At 40.9% G+C, this 18,142-nt stretch overlaps 1 protein-coding gene across 4 annotated transcripts in view; it reads right to left on the bottom strand.

The window, feature by feature from the left end:
* Nucleotides 1-234: 234 nt before the first annotated feature.
* Nucleotides 235-18,142, bottom strand: part of LOC131932274 (regulator of G-protein signaling 12) — a 46,387-nt gene continuing 28,479 nt past the window's right edge. For 2 of the 4 annotated variants that reach the window (XM_059289151.1, XM_059289143.1), the window contains 12 exons: nucleotides 10,024-10,203; nucleotides 9,704-9,790; nucleotides 8,403-8,549; nucleotides 8,193-8,330; nucleotides 7,998-8,055; nucleotides 5,782-5,945; nucleotides 5,502-5,678; nucleotides 5,134-5,331; nucleotides 4,878-4,968; nucleotides 4,198-4,388; nucleotides 2,523-2,670; nucleotides 236-2,362 (listed from right to left, as the gene is read on the bottom strand). In XM_059289151.1, coding sequence (XP_059145134.1) covers nucleotides 1,056-2,362; nucleotides 2,523-2,670; nucleotides 4,198-4,388; nucleotides 4,878-4,968; nucleotides 5,134-5,331; nucleotides 5,502-5,678; nucleotides 5,782-5,945; nucleotides 7,998-8,055; nucleotides 8,193-8,330; nucleotides 8,403-8,549; nucleotides 9,704-9,790; nucleotides 10,024-10,203 — 2,886 coding nt within the window. In that variant the 3' untranslated portion in view covers nucleotides 236-1,055. Of the gene's footprint in view, nucleotides 2,363-2,522; nucleotides 2,671-4,197; nucleotides 4,389-4,877; nucleotides 4,969-5,133; nucleotides 5,332-5,501; nucleotides 5,679-5,781; nucleotides 5,946-7,997; nucleotides 8,056-8,192; nucleotides 8,331-8,402; nucleotides 8,550-9,703; nucleotides 9,791-10,023; nucleotides 10,204-18,142 lie in introns of all 4 variants that reach the window. The other 2 variants (XM_059289158.1, XM_059289168.1) reach the window with 2 other exon arrangements.

The raw sequence follows: 18,142 nt of genomic DNA, 5'->3' as shown, positions 1-18,142 counted from the left end.
TAGACAACCATAACACAACCCATACAGTCCTAGTCAAATAGTTTAGACAACCATAACACAACCCACAGTCCTAGTCAAATAGTTTAGACAACCATAACACAACCCATACAGTCTTGGTCAAATAGTTTAGACAACCATAACACAGTCCTAGTCAAATAGTTTAGACAACCATAACACAACCCATACAGTCCTAGTTAAATAGTTTAGACAACCATAACACAGTCCTAGTCAAATAGTTTAGACAACCATAACACAGTCCTAGTCAAATAGTTTAGACAACCATAATACAGTCCTAGTCAAATAGTTTAGACAACCATAACACAACCCATACAGTCCTAGTCAAATAGTTTAGACAACCATAACACAGTCCTAGTCAAATAGTTTAGACAACCATAACACAGTCCTAGTCAAATAGTTTAGACAACCATAACACAACCCATACAGTCCTAGTCAAATAGTTTAGACAACCATAACACAGTCCTAGTCAAATAGTTTAGACAACCATAACACAACCCACAGTCCTAGTCAAATAGTTTAGACAACCATAACACAACCCATACAGTCCAAGTCAAATAGTTTAGACAACCATAACACAACCCATACAGTCCTAGTCAAATAGTTTAGACAACCATAACACAACCCATACAGTCCAAGTCAAATAGTTTAGACAACCATAACACAACCCACAGTCCAAGTCAAATAGTTTAGACAACCATAACACAACCCATACAGTCTTGGTCAAATAGTTTAGACAACCATTACACAACCTAGTCCTGGTAAAACAGTTTAGACAACCATAACACAACCCACAGCCCTGGTCAAAATCTGGGTTAATATATATGTATCAAGAATATAAAGGTTTTGTTACATGAATGGGAAAATGTGTGTTAAGGGTTTTGACATTGGATCCTTTAAAATACTTTAAAATTCATCTAGACATCACCGGATTAGTTTTCTATTAACGAGCTGATCAAAACTGCTAGTCTAGGAGGCTTCAAGTTAGCCTGACACAAACTTAAATAATGCCACCAAGTTGACAAGGAACAAAAGGAGTTTCACACAAATGTAACCGTTTCATCTTCTGGGTCTACTAGTTGATATGGGAGGTGTAGGGAGCTGGGGTGTGGGCTTGAGTGATGATTCAACTGATTTCTTTTCTCCACAAACTCCAGTGCTGATGGTGTGTGGAGTGGACTCTTCATTCCACCATTTTGTGTGGGTGAGTAAAATGTTGACTTTGGTGGAGACAGCTGGTCCCAGGTGGGTGAGTTAAATGCTGACCTTGAACATGCGGGAGACATCTCAATTATCTGCTTTTCATTTTGGTGAAATGAATTTGCAATGAATACAGCTTTCCCACTGGAAGAATTTGTATTGATTGAGGACAGCGATGTTCGTTTTTTGTAAGGTGGAGGATCAAGTTGTCTGTAGCTGGGAGGCTGGTCAAGCCTGGGAGAAGCGCGGACAATGTTGCTGGCCACACAAGTCTCACCTGGAGATATCCTAGGTGAAACCAGCTGTACAGGTAATCCATTTGTAGAGTCAGAGAGTTGCTTGGGAGAGTTACTAGCTCCTAGAGGATGGCTAATGTTGGAGCTAGAGGGAGCCTTGAGGGTGACAGAATAATTCTTGTCAGACACGTTGGCAACTGGTGAAGCATTGCTTGAGTTTGTTCTGGAGGAGTGTGGTGTGGGGGAGTGTGGTGGCAGCGGTGTGGGGGAGTGTGATGGGAGCGATGTGGGGGAAACTGACAATTGTCTGTTTGGTACAGCAGAGTTTTTAACTTGTGGACAACTTTTGAGCTTTTTGCTTTCAGGAGAAAAGTTTTCAGGGGATGCCACAGGAGCCTGGACAACAAGCCTCTCTGATCTGTGGGCTCTGTTGGGCTCTGAGTCAATGATCAGGGGAGACTTTTCAAAGTAACTGTCAATGTGAGCAGCTAATGACAAGTGGCTGCCATTTACCCTCCACTTGTCATTGATATGAGGCGCCAAATCTTGGGTGCTGTCTGATGTCTTCTTGATATGAGGCGCCAAATCTTGGGTGCTGTCTGATGTCTTCTTGATAGGAGACGCCAAATCTTGGGTGCTGTCTGATGTCTTCTTGATATGAGGCGCCACCTCTTGGGTGCTGTCTGATGTCTTCTCCACCTTCTTGCCTCGAGACCTCAAGAATCCTGCCTTAGAGATCTCAGCTACATCATCAAACATGTTCCCAGCCAGTGTGGTGCTGACGTCATGCCCTGCCCTAGCGTCAGGCTGACACAAAAATGAGGGCAGCTCTCCTGTGGACACCTGCACGCCACGCTGTTCTTCCAGACGTAACCTCTGGGCACTTGAAAGCATTTCAAATAATCGCTCACCTGCGCAAATAGTACAGCTCTTTAAATAGTATTCAAACATTGGAAAAGTTATCTAATAAAGCATGCAACATTCAATTAAAAATTTGCAATAATATATGCAACGAAATATTTTGACACATGACAGTGGAATAATACATGAAAAAAACAATATTTTAAATACCTTCTCTGGTGCTTCCCTTTTTCTTGGCTTCATTCCGTGGGAGGGCAAAGGTCACCTTGCCTTTTGTTCTGCTGCTCTTGTCTTTTACTGACTCTTTTCTCAGGAGCGCGAATAAACCCAAAGAGCGCACCTCTTCGTTTTTGTAACCCTGTCACAAAACAATCAACATATCAATCTATATACATTTGTCTCAATCAACAAATCAGTCTCTAGACAATTGTCACAATCAACAAATCAGTCTCTAGACAATTGTCACAATCCATGCATGAGTCACAGAGTGAAGGAGCAGTGAGGAGAGATTGTGTGAGGATGTTAGAAGATTGAGCACAACATGCAATCAACAAAAGATGTTACAGAAAGCATCTCAAACTTCTCATACAACATGCAATCAACAAAAGATGTTACAGAAAGCATCTCAAACTTCTCATACAACATGCAATCAACAAAAGATGTTACAGAAAGCATCTCAAACTTCTCACATATCCTAGGCCAGAGCTGCTGGTTCCCTTATTCTCATCAACTTGGTTACAAGAAGATCATTCACGTTAAGACCAATGCTAATGGCCAGGCTATTATATTTCATTCTAATGTATTTGAGGATTCACAAGTATGAGATTTTTCTATTTTTTTATTACAGAATCAGCAACAGTTGAACTTAGTAGATTGGTAATGATCAAGACATAAAGTAGGAGTAAAGGAAATTCTAACCACATGAATAGTTTTCTATAAATACATACTCTCCTCTCCATTAAATAAAAACCTACTCTCCCCACATTGGCCTAAACCTCTACCTTGGCCTAAACCTCTACTCTCTACCTTGGCCTAAACCTCTACCTTGGCCTAAACCTCTACTCTCTACCTTGGCCTAAACCTCTACCTTGGCTAAACCTCTACCTTGGCCTAAACTTCTACTCTCTACCATGGCCTAAACCTCTACTCTCCCCACATTGGCCTAAACCTCTACCTTGGCCTAAACCTCTACCTTGGCCTAAACCTCTACTCTCTACCTTGGCCTAAACCTCTACCTTGGCCTAAACCTCTACTCTCTACCTTGGCCTAAACCTCTACCTTGGCCTAAACCTCTACTCTCTACCTTGGCCTAAACCTCTACCTTGGCCTAAACCTCTACTCTCTACCATGGCCTAAACCTCTACCTTGGCCTAAACCTCTACCTTGGCCTAAACCTCTACTCTCTACCATGGCCTAAACCTCTACTCTCCCCACATTGGCCTAAACCTCTACCTTGGCCTAAACCTCTACTCTCTACCTTGGCCTAAACCTCTACCTTGGCCTAAACCTCTACTCTCTACCTTGGCCTAAACCTCTACCTTGGCTAAACCTCTACCTTGGCCTAAACCTCTACTCTCTACCATGGCCTAAACCTCTACTCTCCCCACATTGGCCTAAACCTCTACCTTGGCCTAAACCTCTACCTTGGCCTAAACCTCTACTCTCTACCTTGGCCTAAACCTCTACCTTGGCCTAAACCTCTACTCTCTACCTTGGCCTAAACCTCTACCTTGGCCTAAACCTCTACTCTCTACCTTGGCCTAAACCTCTACCTTGGCCTAAACCTCTACTCTCTACCATGGCCTAAACCTCTACCTTGGCCTAAACCTCTACCTTGGCCTAAACCTCTACTCTCTACCATGGCCTAAACCTCTACTCTCCCTACCTTGGCCTTGTCTAACTCCAGAACACCCAGCTCATCAAAGCCATGGGCCAATTGGCTTTTCCCTCGCATTAAATCATCAAATATTTGATTGGTTATCTCTTCCAGTGAGCCACCAGAGCCACCACGCGAGCCATTGTGTCCTACCTTGTGGCGGCCCACAGGTGCGCGGGAGGCCAGTGACCCCTGCCTCTCTGTTAGAACAAATACAACAACACAGGATGCAATGCATGCAGGTTAGGTCAAAGTTCAACAATCTTAACTATGCAGGTTAGTTCAAAAATTATGTTAGAACATGAAACAAATGTTTTAAAAAACGTGTATGATATTATAACAGATTTTAAAATATGAAATAAAACTGGTGTTAAATTACAGAGTTAGTTGTCCAATATTCAAGAAACAAGTGTTAGAGTAGTATCAATGGTAGCGTGTTAATTCATGCATGAAAACCATGAGAACACAAGGGGAGAGAAGCAAATCAAGGTCAAGCTAGAGCAGCCATTAATTACAAGAGAGATTTTAAAAACTTAGGTGATAAATGGCTTTTTGCATTATCATACTCAACTTTACTCAATTGCTATCCACGCAGATAAGATGTTGCTTCAATTAGGTAGGCTATGATTTTAGACAGTTTTTGCAATTTTTTTGGCTTTGTTGAAAGATAACCCATATTAAAGAATTACCTTCCAGATCTACACCCAAGACAACCACAGCTCGCTGGTTGTCCAGTTCAGACACTGAACCATCTAAATCCAAAAGTTCTTGAGAGCCAATCTGTAACAAGGGTTGCAAAACAAATCACTGGTCATTTTAACAGAAAACAAAATAATTTGAGTTGATGAGAAAAAATAATTTGAATTGAACAGAAAACAAAATAATTTGAGTTGAAGAGAAAACAAAATAATTTGAGTTCAACTGTAATTGTTAAAAACGTCTTACCAAATGAACGCCAACATTATCCAGACGTAAGCCATATTTGTTGAGAATAGGTTTGAAGACATCACGTATAGTGCGGTTAGGCTTGGCTTTGACGCCTATAGACTTGCCGTTTGGTAGGTCCAGTCTAAACAGCACTCGTCTCTCTATGACGATCTCCTTGGATCCCAGGGTAGATATGTCCTCATTTAAATCTAAGGGCTAGAAACAGACAAGTTCACGTTACTATAGGGACAGGAAGACAAATGACATCTGGCAAGCCAAAACTGGCAAATGACATCTGGCAAACCAAAACTGGCAAATGACATCTGGCAAACCAAAACTGGCAAATGACATCTGGCAAACTGCCAACTAAAAAAAGCATGACTAACCTGATCAGATCCCAGCAGGAAGACATCAACAGAGGCGATGGAGACGGATCTTTTCTCACAAAGTTTGCTCAGCACAGAGCGTGATGTTTGCCCAGGTTTGGCGCACACTACAGTGGTGGACCCATCAGGCATAACAATACGACAAAACTTGAAGTGGGATTCTGGGGCATCACGGATCTACAATAGACAAGCACTTCATTGAAAGATCAAAACCATTTGAAAATTCCAAGAAAATTGTCCACAATGAGAATAATGTTGAAATAAAAAAGCAATGGCTTACATCTTTAGGGTGAAAAACTTCTTTTCTCATTGTACTGAGGTCAATGCCTGGGCCTGGAGCCTTCTTTAGCACCACGCTGGCACTGGCACTTGCTGGGGCTGGATCCACACCTTTATCCACATCCTCTTTACCCTTCTTGCCCAAACTTTTCACTGATTTCTTATCTGCGGAATCAAGTTCCAGCATAGTAAACAAGCCCTTGCAGTTTGATTACATAAAAAGAATATTTCCTGCCCTATATACACAGGATTTGTAAACCACTTACAATCAGAGTGACCAGAACAGAGTACAGTACCTTCACATTTTATTTGTCATTGCTCAAGTCATACAGACAAGTTTAGTACATTTTTAGCAATGTACTATAACTTTAGTTAAATGTGTGGGGGTCCTTGACTAGTTCAGGTTTGATATTTTACAAGCTGTTATGAGGGGCTTATGGGTGGGTGTGTTGATTTGAGGGTGGGTAGCTTGCTTGATTGGGTAGGTTGATTGAGTGATTGGGTAGGTTGATTGAGTGATTGGGTAGGTTGATTGAGTGATTAAGTTGGTCGATTAAGTGATTGGGTAGGTTGATGGAGTGATTGTGGGGGTTGATTGAGTGATTGTGGGGGTTGATTGAGTGATTGTGGGGGTTGATTGAGTGATTGGGTAGGTTGATTGAGTGATTGGGTAGGTTGATTGAGTGATTGGGTAGGGTGATTGAGTGATTGGGTAGGTTGATTGAGTGATTAGGGAGGTTGATTTAGTGATTGAGTAGGTTGATTAATTGGGTGTGTTAATTTGTGGGTGGGTGAATTCAATTCTGACCCTTATTCCTTATAAAGAAATTTCTTTCATACATATTGTAGATAAGTCCCAAATGACGACAAAAATCTCACTTTCATTCTAATGAGAGATTTAATTAAATAGAAAATATCCAATAACAATGAGGGAGATAACCATGCAGTAGTAATCATTAAATCAGTTTTGCTCACAAATATTAGCGCACAGGTTAAAAATGGGAGAAAACACTTGTGAAAGTTTTTTTATAAGGGAATATTTTCACTTCTGCGTTTCAAGTTATAGTTTTTTAGGTTCATAGAAAAAAGTGCAAACATAAAACTGCACCAATAGAAAAATGCACAAATAAAAACTAATTATGTCAATATACTTTAATTTTGTCGAATTTCATGTCAAAATCCTAATATATAAAGCCCATGTGCGCATTTCTCTCTCTCTCTCTCTCTCTATCCACAAAATATTTTTGCGGGATATCACGTCAGAATCTTCAGCGATATATGGAAAAATTGATACCGATTTTTGTTGAAAATAATATGGTAGATGTTTTAAATGTATAACCACAATTTTATTTAAAAAAGAAAAATAAAAAATAAAGGCATATTCAAATGTAGAAAACAGTTTTAATTATGCAACAGGAAAATTGTTTATAGTTGTGAAAAAGAACGCATAAAACAATGACGTCACTCGCCAAATGTTTACACAAAACTCATGGCGCCATCTTCCGATTTTAGAATATAAAGAAATAAACTATTTCATTCAAATTTGATTTAGATCTACGCACGCTATGAAATGTATATAATACAATTTTCTCGGCCTAAACTTATAAAATTTACTTTATCTATTTGGATTCTAGATCTAGAGATTCTAGATCTAGACTAGATCTACGGAAAAACTAGACTTAGGCGCTAAGATCTAGATTTATAATCTATACAATACTATACATAAAAACCTAATAAAAATAAATCACTTTAAAAACACGAAGAATACAATTGAATAGTTGAGTTTTTAACGGAATCATTTAAGTCACTTAATCAGTGTGTGCCTATGTTATGTTAAATGTGTCGGATTTTTAGCTAATTAGTTATTTTTTTGCTTTGTCACTAATATCGTTCAGCGTGTAGTAAAGCACATTGCGTTTTGACCAATAACTATTTTATAAATTATTTTCTCAAACACGTACAACATTTAAAAATATATAGGCCTATAATTCACGTGAAACGGGTACAAATGGCTAGTGTTTTATTATGCTACAACGTACATGTTTTATTATGTTTTTATTATTCTTTGTGTGTCTATCAATGCTTGATTTAATAAAACAAAAATGCCCATGAATGTTCAAGTGCACAGTTTTCTGTTGTGCATATTTCCAGTCACCAGTTGTTTAATGCCCTGACAAAAAAGGGTTACATATTTTTGTTTAATAAATATCAACTCACTTTGTTTCCATGGCAATATAGAGCGCCGCCTCTTGTCATTGTCCACATTTTTTACCTGCTAAATAAAATAATGTGTAGTGGCAAAGTTAGAAAAAATAAAATGTGTAGTAACAAAGTGAGAAAAAATAAAATAATGTGTAGTGGCAGAGTTAGAAAAAATAATGTCTCAGGTGTTTAAACAAGCTAAGAACAAACCTTTTTCTTTTTCTCCTGTTGCATCCCATTCACAGGGACTTCCAAAGGCTTTCCTTCCATTTCTTCCATCAACTTTGTTTTATAGATCTCTGACTTTAGAAATCTGGCGTAACTGTCCTGTCTCATGAGTTGAAATATCTGTTGAAACAAATCCTGTTGGTTACAAGAGCATGACTGTTTAGGAAAGCATCTTCTGTGCACTTGACCTACCTGTTGTTGGGCAATGTCAAACATGATGGATGTTGGGTTGTCCAAGAACTTCTCCGAATAGGACCTGGCTGTGCTGTCCACATTGACTGGGTCACTGGCCTTGGCAGATAAATACTTGCTGTAGATGGCCCTGGCCTCAGACTTCCTCTGGGGTAACAAAGGGAAACTTTTTACAGGGGAGCTCTTATGGCAATATTAAAGCAGTCAAAAGTAGCACAGGAGAATGATTGGCTCAAGTGAAAAAGTAGCACAGGAGAATGATTGGCTCAAGTGAAAAAGTAGCACAGGAGAATGATTGGCTCAAGTGAAAAAGTAGCACAGGAGAATGATTGGCTCAAGTGAAAAAGTAGCACAGGAGAATGATTGGCTCAAGTGAAAAAGTAGTACAGGAGGATTGGCTCAAGTGAAAAAGTAGCACAGGAGAATGAATGGCTCAAGTGAAAAAGTAGCACAGGAGAATGCTTGGCTCAAGTGAAAAAGTAGCACAGGAGAATGAATGGCTCAAGTGAAAAAGTAGCACAGGAGAATGATTGGCTCAAGTGAAAAAGTAGCACAGGAGAATGCTTGGCTCAAGTGAAAAAGTAGCACAGGAGAATGCTTGGCTCAAGTGAAAAAGTAGCACAGGAGAATGATTGGCTCAAGTGAAAAAGTAGCACAGGAGAATGGCTCAAGTGAAAAAGTAGCACAGGAGAATGCTTGGCTCAAGTGAAAAAGTAGCACAGGAGAATGAATGGCTCAAGTGAAAAAGTAGCACAGGAGAATGATTGGCTCAAGTGAAAAAGTAGCACAGGAGAATGCTTGGCTCAAGTGAAAAAGTAGCACAGGAGAATGCTTGGCTCAAGTGAAAAAGTAGCACAGGAGAATGATTGGCTCAAGTGAAAAAGTAGCACAGGAGAATGATTGGCTCAAGTGAAAAAGTAGCACAGGAGAATGATTGGCTCAAGTGAAAAAGTAGCACAGGAGAACGATTGGCTCAAGTGAAAAAGTAGCACAGGAGAATGCTTGGCTCAAGTGAAAAAGTAGCACAGGAGAATGCTTGGCTCAAGTGAAAAAGTAGCACAGGAGAATGATTGGCTCAAGTGAAAAAGTAGCACAGGAGAATGATTGGCTCAAGTGAAAAAGTAGCACAGGAGAATGATTGGCTCAAGTGAAAAAGTAGCACAGGAGAATGATTGGCTCAAGTGAAAAAGTAGCACAGGAGAATGATTGGCTCAAGTGAAAAAGTAGCACAGGAGAATGATTGGCTCAAGTGAAAAAGTAGCACAGGAGAATGAATGGCACAAGTTTGTACTACAACCTACCTCCTGGTCATCAACCAGCTGTCTGTATTGTTCACAAGCTTTCCAGAAGATTATGTTTTCTTCACTGAACTCTTTTCTTAAGAATTCCTACAAGAAATACAAGCCAAAAATATTTAAATTAAGATGTAAATTAAGTGAATAAAATTCTTACAGTAAATATCTCTCAACAGTTGATCAAAGTGAGTAAAATTCTTACAGTAAATATCCCAATCCCAATAGGATCTCTCAACAGTTGATCAAAGTGAGTAAAATTCTTACAGTAAATATCCCAATACCTATAGGATCTCTCAAGAGTTGATCAAAGTGAGTAAAATTCTTACAGTAAATATCCCAATCCCAATAGGATCTCTCAACAGTTGATCAAAGTGAACGGCCCAACTGGCCACCCTGCCAGCCTTGTCCATTTGTCCATGCTCCGTCTGACAGGCAATGTTGCTGACACTACACGCACTCAGCAGTTTATGGTTGCTAGGGACAACTTCCTCACCTACAGCCAGTGACTGGACACAGGGGAGAAGAAACAAATTATGTGATTAAACAGGTGGATTGATTCAAAGAAACAAATTATGTGATTAAACAGGTGGATTGATTCAAAGAAACAAATTATGTGATTAAACAGGTGGATTGATTCAAAGAAACAAATTGTGTGATTAAAAAGGTGGATTGATTCAAAGAAACAAATTATGTGATTAAACAGGTGGATTGATTCAAAGAAACAAATTATGTGATTAAACAGGTGGATTAATTCAAAGAAACAAATTGATTCAAAGAAACAGATTGATTCAAAGAAACAGATTGATTCAAAGAAACAGATTGATTCAAAGAAACAGATTGATTCACAGAAACAGATTCAGTATAGAAACAGACTGATTTAGTATAGAAACAGACTGATTAAGTATAGAAACAGACTGATTTAGTATAGAAAGAGACTGATTTAGTATAGAAACTGACTGATTTAGTATAGAAACAGAATGATTTAAAAGCCAGTATAGTTAGGACAGAATTAACTGTTGTGTGACCAACCCTTCCAAAACACACTAACAGCTGTCTAAATGACCTAACATCAACTTACTGATAAACACACTAACAGCTGTCTGAATGACCTAACATCTACTTACTGATAAACACACTAACAGCTGTCTGAATGACCTAACATCTACTTACTGATAAACACACTAACAGCTGTCTGAATTACCTAACATCTACTTACTGATAAACACACTAACAGCTGTCTGAATGACCTAACATCTACTTACTGAAAACACACTAACAGCTGTCTGAATGACCTAACATCTACTTACTGATAAACACAGTAACAGCTGTCTGAATGACCTAACATCTACTTACTGATAAACACACTAAAAGCTGTCTGAATGACCTAATATCTACTTACTGATGAATGCACTAACACAATCCCATGTGGATGTTTAGACAAACTGTCCTGACTAAATGAAAACAATTGTCTCCGAACTATTTTTAAACAAAGCATGACAAGTTTGAAATAGTCCCATCAGAAAGCGAACAGTTTTTTAACAAAGCATGACAAGTTTGAAATAGTCCGATCAGAATGCGGCCCAAGTCAGGCCATACAGGGTGAGATAAGATCTGACTACCCGGTCTACAGCTGACAAACTCAGAGCCTAATGTTTACCAAACACTTGCTTCAATCAAACAAAAAACTTGCACTCCATGGGGGTGGGGGGGTGTGGGGGGGAGGGTTTAGGATTAAGGTAAAGCGTCCAGTTCTAAGGATTAAGTTGAGCTGTGAAGTGGAGTGATTGACATGACACAAAAACTGACCACAAAAGGTGAGCTCATGTGTAATCAAAGCTGCAATAGCCCATCTCTATAGGTTTAAGGTAGCCCATCTCTACAGGTTTAAGGTAGCCCATCTCTACAGGTTTAAGGTAGCCCATCTCTACAGGTTTAAGGTAGCCCATCTCTACAGGTTTAAGGTAGCCCATCTCTACAGGTTTAAGGTAGCCCATCTCTACAGGTTTAAGGTAGCCCATCTCTACAGGTTTAAGGTAGCCCATCTCTACAGGTTTAAGGTAGCCCATCTCTACAGGTTTAAGGTAGCCCATCTCTACAGGTTTAAGGTAGCCCATCTCTACAGGTTTAAGGTAGCCCATCTCTACAGGTTTAAGGTAGCCCATCTGTAAAGGTTTAAGGTAGCCCATCTGTAAAGGTTTAAGGTAGCCCATCTCTACAGGTTTAAGGTAGCCCATCTCTACAGGTTTAAGGTAGCCCATCTCTACAGGTTTAAGGTAGCCCATCTGTAAAGGTTTAAGGTAGCCCATCTCTACAGGTTTAAGGTAGCCCATCTCTACAGGTTTAAGGTAGCCCATCTGTAAAGGTTTAAGGTAGCCCATCTGTAAAGGTTTAAGGTAGCCCATCTGTAAAGGTTTAAGGTAGCCCATCTCTACAGGTTTAAGGTAGCCCATCTCTACAGGTTTAAGGTAGCCCATCTCTACAGGTTTAAGGTAGCCCATCTCTACAGGTTTAAGGTAGCCCATCTCTACAGGTTTAAGGTAGCCCATCTCTACAGGTTTAAGGTAGCCCATCTCTACAGGTTTAAGGTCATGGACCTGTATGTCAACAGTTGTGTAGACATATGTCATCATTAGGTCATGGACCTGTATGTCAACAGTTGTGTAGACAAATGTCATCATTAGGTCATGGACCTGTATGTCAACAGTTGTGTAGACAAATGTCATCATTAGGTCATGGACCTGTATGTCAACAGTTGTGTAGACAAATGTCACCATTAGGTCATGGACCTGTATGTCAACAGTTGGGTAGACAAATGTCATCATTAGGTCATGGACCTGTATGTCAACAGTTGTGTAGACAAATATCATTAGGTCATGGACCTGTATGTCAACAGTTGTGTAGAGAAATGTCACCATTAGGTCATGGACCTGTATGTCAACAGTTGTGTAGACATTTAGGAGCTGGCAAGCAGAGACCAACAGTAGGACCTACCAGGTTAAAAACAGCTGATCGTGTTGCTGGTTCAAGTCACGGATTTCTCGGTCATCAACACGACACACGGGGCAACACGGTGAGCAGCACTCTGTCACGGCAGGTCACATGGTAAACATCATAACACGACGACACGGTCACACGACGACACACGACCACACACGGCAACAAGACGACACACGGCCACAAGATGACACAGTTCCTTTTATAAAACCGCTAAAATCTACAAGTTTGTGTGGTCAAGCTAAACTTACATGATATGCCCTGTCTGTTGCCAGTCTAAACTTACATGATATGCCCTGTCTGTTGCCAGTCTAAACTTACATGATATGCCCTGTGGTCAAGCTAAACTTACATGATATGCCCAGTGGTCAAGCTAAACTTACATGATATGCCCAGTGGTCAAGCTAAACTTATATGATATGCCCTGTCTGTTGCCAAACTAAACTTACATGATATGCCCAGTGGTCAAGCTAAACTTACATGATATGCCCAGTGGTCAAGCTAAACTTACATGATATGCCCAGTGGTCAAGCTAAACTTATATGATATGCCCTGTCTGTTGCCAAACTAAACTTACATGATATGCCCAGTGGTCAAGCTAAACTTACATGATATGCCCAGTGGTCAAGCAAAACTTACATGATATGCCCAGTGGTCAAGCTAAACTTACATGATATGCCCAGTGGTCAAGCTAAACTTACATGATATGCCCTGTCTGTTGCCAAGCTCAAGTTGTGCAACATGGCCTGGTTCAAACCCCGAGGGCGGGTGAGTGCGGCACACACGCTCAGGTTTAACCTGGCGTCGGTACACTGGCCTCGCGCTGACCGGTGCCGCTGGTCAGCCGGCGCTCCTTCAGGCTCAGGTCTGGCACCATGAGAGGTCTGGTGCTGGCCGGAGGTCTGGAGGTCCGTCTGGTCCAGCTGAAGGCTGAAGTTGAGGAGCGGCTGACACAGCGACCTTTGACGGCTCACACAGGCGACACTTTTGTTCAAGTTATCGAAATATCCTCCGCGGTGTGGGGGCGAGGACACGACTACGCTCCTGCCCCCAGTGACGCTCCTGTGTTTCCTGACTTTGAGTGAGCTGGTGATGGACCGGGAGAGACGGGACAGTGAGGGCCCCCTATGTCGCTTTGGTGGGGTCACCGTAACGTCTAGAACAGGCTCGATACACTTCCGTTTGAAAAGGCTGGAGTTGAGTGCTATATGCACGGCCATCTCGCTTGCAGGGAAACGATACACAACCCTGATACAAGTTCATCAGTTGAGGCGATCCCCCTTCTAGCTCAAGTCACAGTACTGACTAGCAAGGATGGCTCGACTGGCTAGTTCGCCCTCGCTAGTCGTCTTTATGTATGGAGAAGACGCCACGCCCCGTATCACAAGCGGTTGTTACGTATGCCCCGCCCAGCGCTTAGTTCCGTATGGCTGGCTAGGCTCCACCCACCACGTGATGTAACTCGAACCTGCGGTCATCGTGGGTCAGACTCATGGTCAACACAAACTGGACAATAGATCACCTCGTCCTACAGTGTCGTGCTGAGATCATCTGCTCACTTGCACTGATGACACAGGTAGACAGTGACACAGGTAGACAGTGACACAGGTGCTCACTTGCACTGATGACACAGGTAGACAGTGACAGAGGTAGACAATGACACAGGTGCTCACTTGCACTGATGACACAGGTAGACAGTGACAGAGGTAGACAATGACACAGGTGCTCACTTGCACTGATGACACAGGTAGACAATGACAGAGGTAGACAGTGACACAGGTAGACAGTGACACAGGTAGACAATGACGCAGTAGACGCACTAATGTGTGGGACCATCACACCACGACCTATGTCAGCAAACACACAACACAGGATGTAACATGACGTGTTGCGGGTCAACACGGGATGTAACATGACGTGTTATTGGTCAGCACGGGATGTAACATGACGTGTTGTTGGTCAACACAGGATGTAACATGACGTGTTATTGGTCAGCACAGGATGTAACATGACGTGTTGCGGGTCAACACGGGATGTAACATGACGTGTTGTGGGTCAGCCCAACTCACACATCGACACGTCTGCATCAAAATTTCACCTAGCTACACACATTTTTTTCCAAGAGAAATGGACGCTAGTGGGAGGGGGAGAATAGGAAAAGTCTGTGATGGTCAGGGTTCATAGTGTGGTGTGTGTGTGGGGGGGGGGGGGTAACAAGATCTACTTAAAATCCGGAGGGCAGACATTGCAAAACAACAAACACAAAATCCACCGAAGAACAAACACAAAATACACAGCCAAGAAGAAGGGAATCAGCCGCTACCGCAGTCAATAGACAATTATCTACACAGTTTAATAAATGAGTTGTCCGCATAAAACACTGTATCATTGTCACGCTGTATACAACATACATCACTACTATATCATTGTCAGTGTATATCAGCGACTTTATACAACATACATCACTACTATATCATTGTCAGTGTATATCAGCGACTTTATACAACATACATCACTACTATATCATTGTCAGTCTATATCAGCGACTTTATACAACATACATCACTACTATATCATTGTCAGTCTATATCAGCGACTTTATACAACATACATCACTACTATATCATTGTCAGTGTATATCAGCGACTTTATACAACATACATCACTACTATATCATTGTCAGTGTATATCAGCGACTTTATACAACATACATCACTACTATATCATTGTTAGTCTATATAAGCGACTTTATACAACATACATTACTACTATATCATTGTCAGTGTATATCAGCGACTTTATACATCTCTACTACTATATCATTCTATATCTGCGTGGTTACCTGATGCAATGAATGCTCATGACGAGATAGAAATTGAACTAATCTGACATGATTATCCTAACTATTTCATGTATTGTGTGTGTAGTAGACGTGTCATATTTGTCACATTTTTACCGTGAGTTCCCCCCCCCCCTCCCACCGATTTACTGGGGGGGGGGGAGTAAGGGTGTGGGGTTGAGGTGTAGAAAAAAGGGGAGATGAGGGGGGGGGGAGTGGTAAATCATTTTCACAAGACGAGCTCTTTAAACCTGAACAGCCACTAATCCCCTGCCACGGCAAGCGCGTTACGTCATGACATGACACTGTAGGCTAGCCGACACGTTAGGTGGGTGCTACCCGTGACAGACCCGTGCCCACTGGTGGACCGAGATACTAGACGGCTAACCTGCTGACAGAAGCACCTGACGAGCCATCAGAGGGCGGGGTGGCTGGGAAACATACCACTCCTGTCGTGAGAGTAAGCCGAGGACACTGACCATTGTCCGGCGAGCCACTTGGACAGAGCAGGGTAAACACGGGGAGTATAACACGCCCTGATACTCGCCAACTTCAAAGGCCAGCAACTCGCGTCGAGAGTCTCCTGACGTCCTAGCCGCCCACCTCACGAGGTGTCTAACAGGCACTTGAGGCGCATGTCATCAACCCTGATTGTCACGTGACCATATAGATGAAGTCTAGTGGGCCCTAATCGATAGGTACGACAGGGCTTTGATCACGTGACCAGATTAGCAACTCGAGGGGTTTGTTTCATGTATTGACGGGCCACAAAACACCAATCTCATTAACCCAGGGGCTCAGCGGGACGCCAGCTGACGAAGCATTCAAGCGTCCCGCGGGTCCTACAGGGATACCTACGTCAAGTGCTGGCCTGACAGACACGCGACTTGCTGACGTACACGGACACGTCTTTTGATCTTTGGCTGGAACTTTGGTGTTCAAAATATGTGGGGGGGGTGGGGTATTGGGCTGCTTGTTACTAATGGTCACTCTACAATGCGACACTTGCAAAGAGTGCGGTAACTGCTGATAGGGGAAAACAACTAGACAAACCACACGCAACATCATGTTACTAATTAAAAATAAATAAAACGGGAGTGATCTCACCATAACTTGCTCGTATATTCTTATATAACATGGGGGGGGGGGCACCCACAGGGCTATGGACATGTTTTTATTGATTTTACAAGATGTTATTTAACTTGCTTCCTGGTCATGTCTGTCTGTCTTTCTATCTGCATCGAAACGGGCGGGCGAAATTTCGGGCACTTCTAACGGACTAATTTTTCTGAAATTCGGCACGTGGAACAAGACCCGATGATAATGCAAGCGGACATCAAATTTGACTTAATAGCATGACTAAACATTTTTAAATGAATTAATGGACACCAGCGAGTTGACGAGATTCCTTCCGTAATGTTGTTGACATGGAATAAAAATGTGCTTTTTACTTTCTCGTATATACGAAGTATAGAGAAAGTCTTGTAATCGTGTAAAAAAAAATAGAGATTTTTACAAATCTCGACGTTTTATACCTCACTGATACGGAAAAACATAATTTTGCAATCTTGTCCGTATGTCTGTGTGTCTGTCTGTGTGTCCGTGTGTAAACACGATAACTTGAGTACCGTTACAGCTAGGTTGATGAAAATTCATATATAAGTATTTTATCAAAAGCGTAGATCCGTATCAACTTTTGAGCGATTTCCGATAACCGGAAGTGGTACATTTTCTACTTTGAATTTTTCAAAAGCCTATAACTTGAGTACTATTTTAGATAGATAAATGAAATTTGATATGTAAGTAAAAGATCTAATTCTCTACCTTCTGTCAAATTTTGAGTAATTTCCGTTGACCAGAAGTACTAATTTACGCTATTTCCGATTTCTCAAAAAACGCATGTAAATTTATAAAGTACTAATAATATTGCTCACTATTATGCACATCTTTATTTAGCGTTCACTTGGTGTGCAATTCTTTTTTCTACGAGATTATATTCTATTTTAAAAAGTTTGAGTATTTAAAATGGATTAAAAATCATGTCTAGAAGTCTATATCCCGAGTTGCCATCCCCCGTAGTGTTATATTAGAATATTCGAGAAAGTTTAGGGGAGATCACTCCCGGTTTATTTAGATTTAGGACCATAAAACTAATAAAAGATAAAAAATTTATTAAAAACTTAAGCCTAAAATTAATTCAGAAATGTAATATTTTTAGAATCAATGCTATAGAAGTTGCAGATCCAGAGAACTTGAAAATAATTTGTTGAGTTTAAGGCTACATTTCTATTTATTTTCATCAAGCCTAAGTTATAACCCGATGTTTCACTTTCGTAAGACAAACATTGATTGGCTGTAAAGGAACTCCGTGATCGATTTCTGACAGCCCCACTTTATAGTTATTTTGTTTACAAAACTTTGCAGATCAAGTTTTTAAATAACTATGCAAATTTAAACACCATGACCTATTTTTTTCTATTTTTAGCTTACAATGTGTACAATAAAATTTATGGCGGCCATTGTTTATGTCGCCATTACACGTGAAAACCAAATTGTTTTTGCTTTTTTTTTTTTTATTTTTATTTAGTTACCGAAAATTTTAAAAACATCAA

This window comes from Physella acuta, unplaced genomic scaffold (genome assembly GCF_028476545.2).
Source record: "Physella acuta isolate Inbredline_101_S28 unplaced genomic scaffold, ASM2847654v3 ptg000105l, whole genome shotgun sequence".
NCBI classification, from domain to species: Eukaryota; Metazoa; Mollusca; class Gastropoda; family Physidae; genus Physella; species Physella acuta.
The sequence above is the reverse complement of the archived record's forward strand: the minus strand, read 5'-3'. Positions and strand labels throughout refer to the sequence as shown.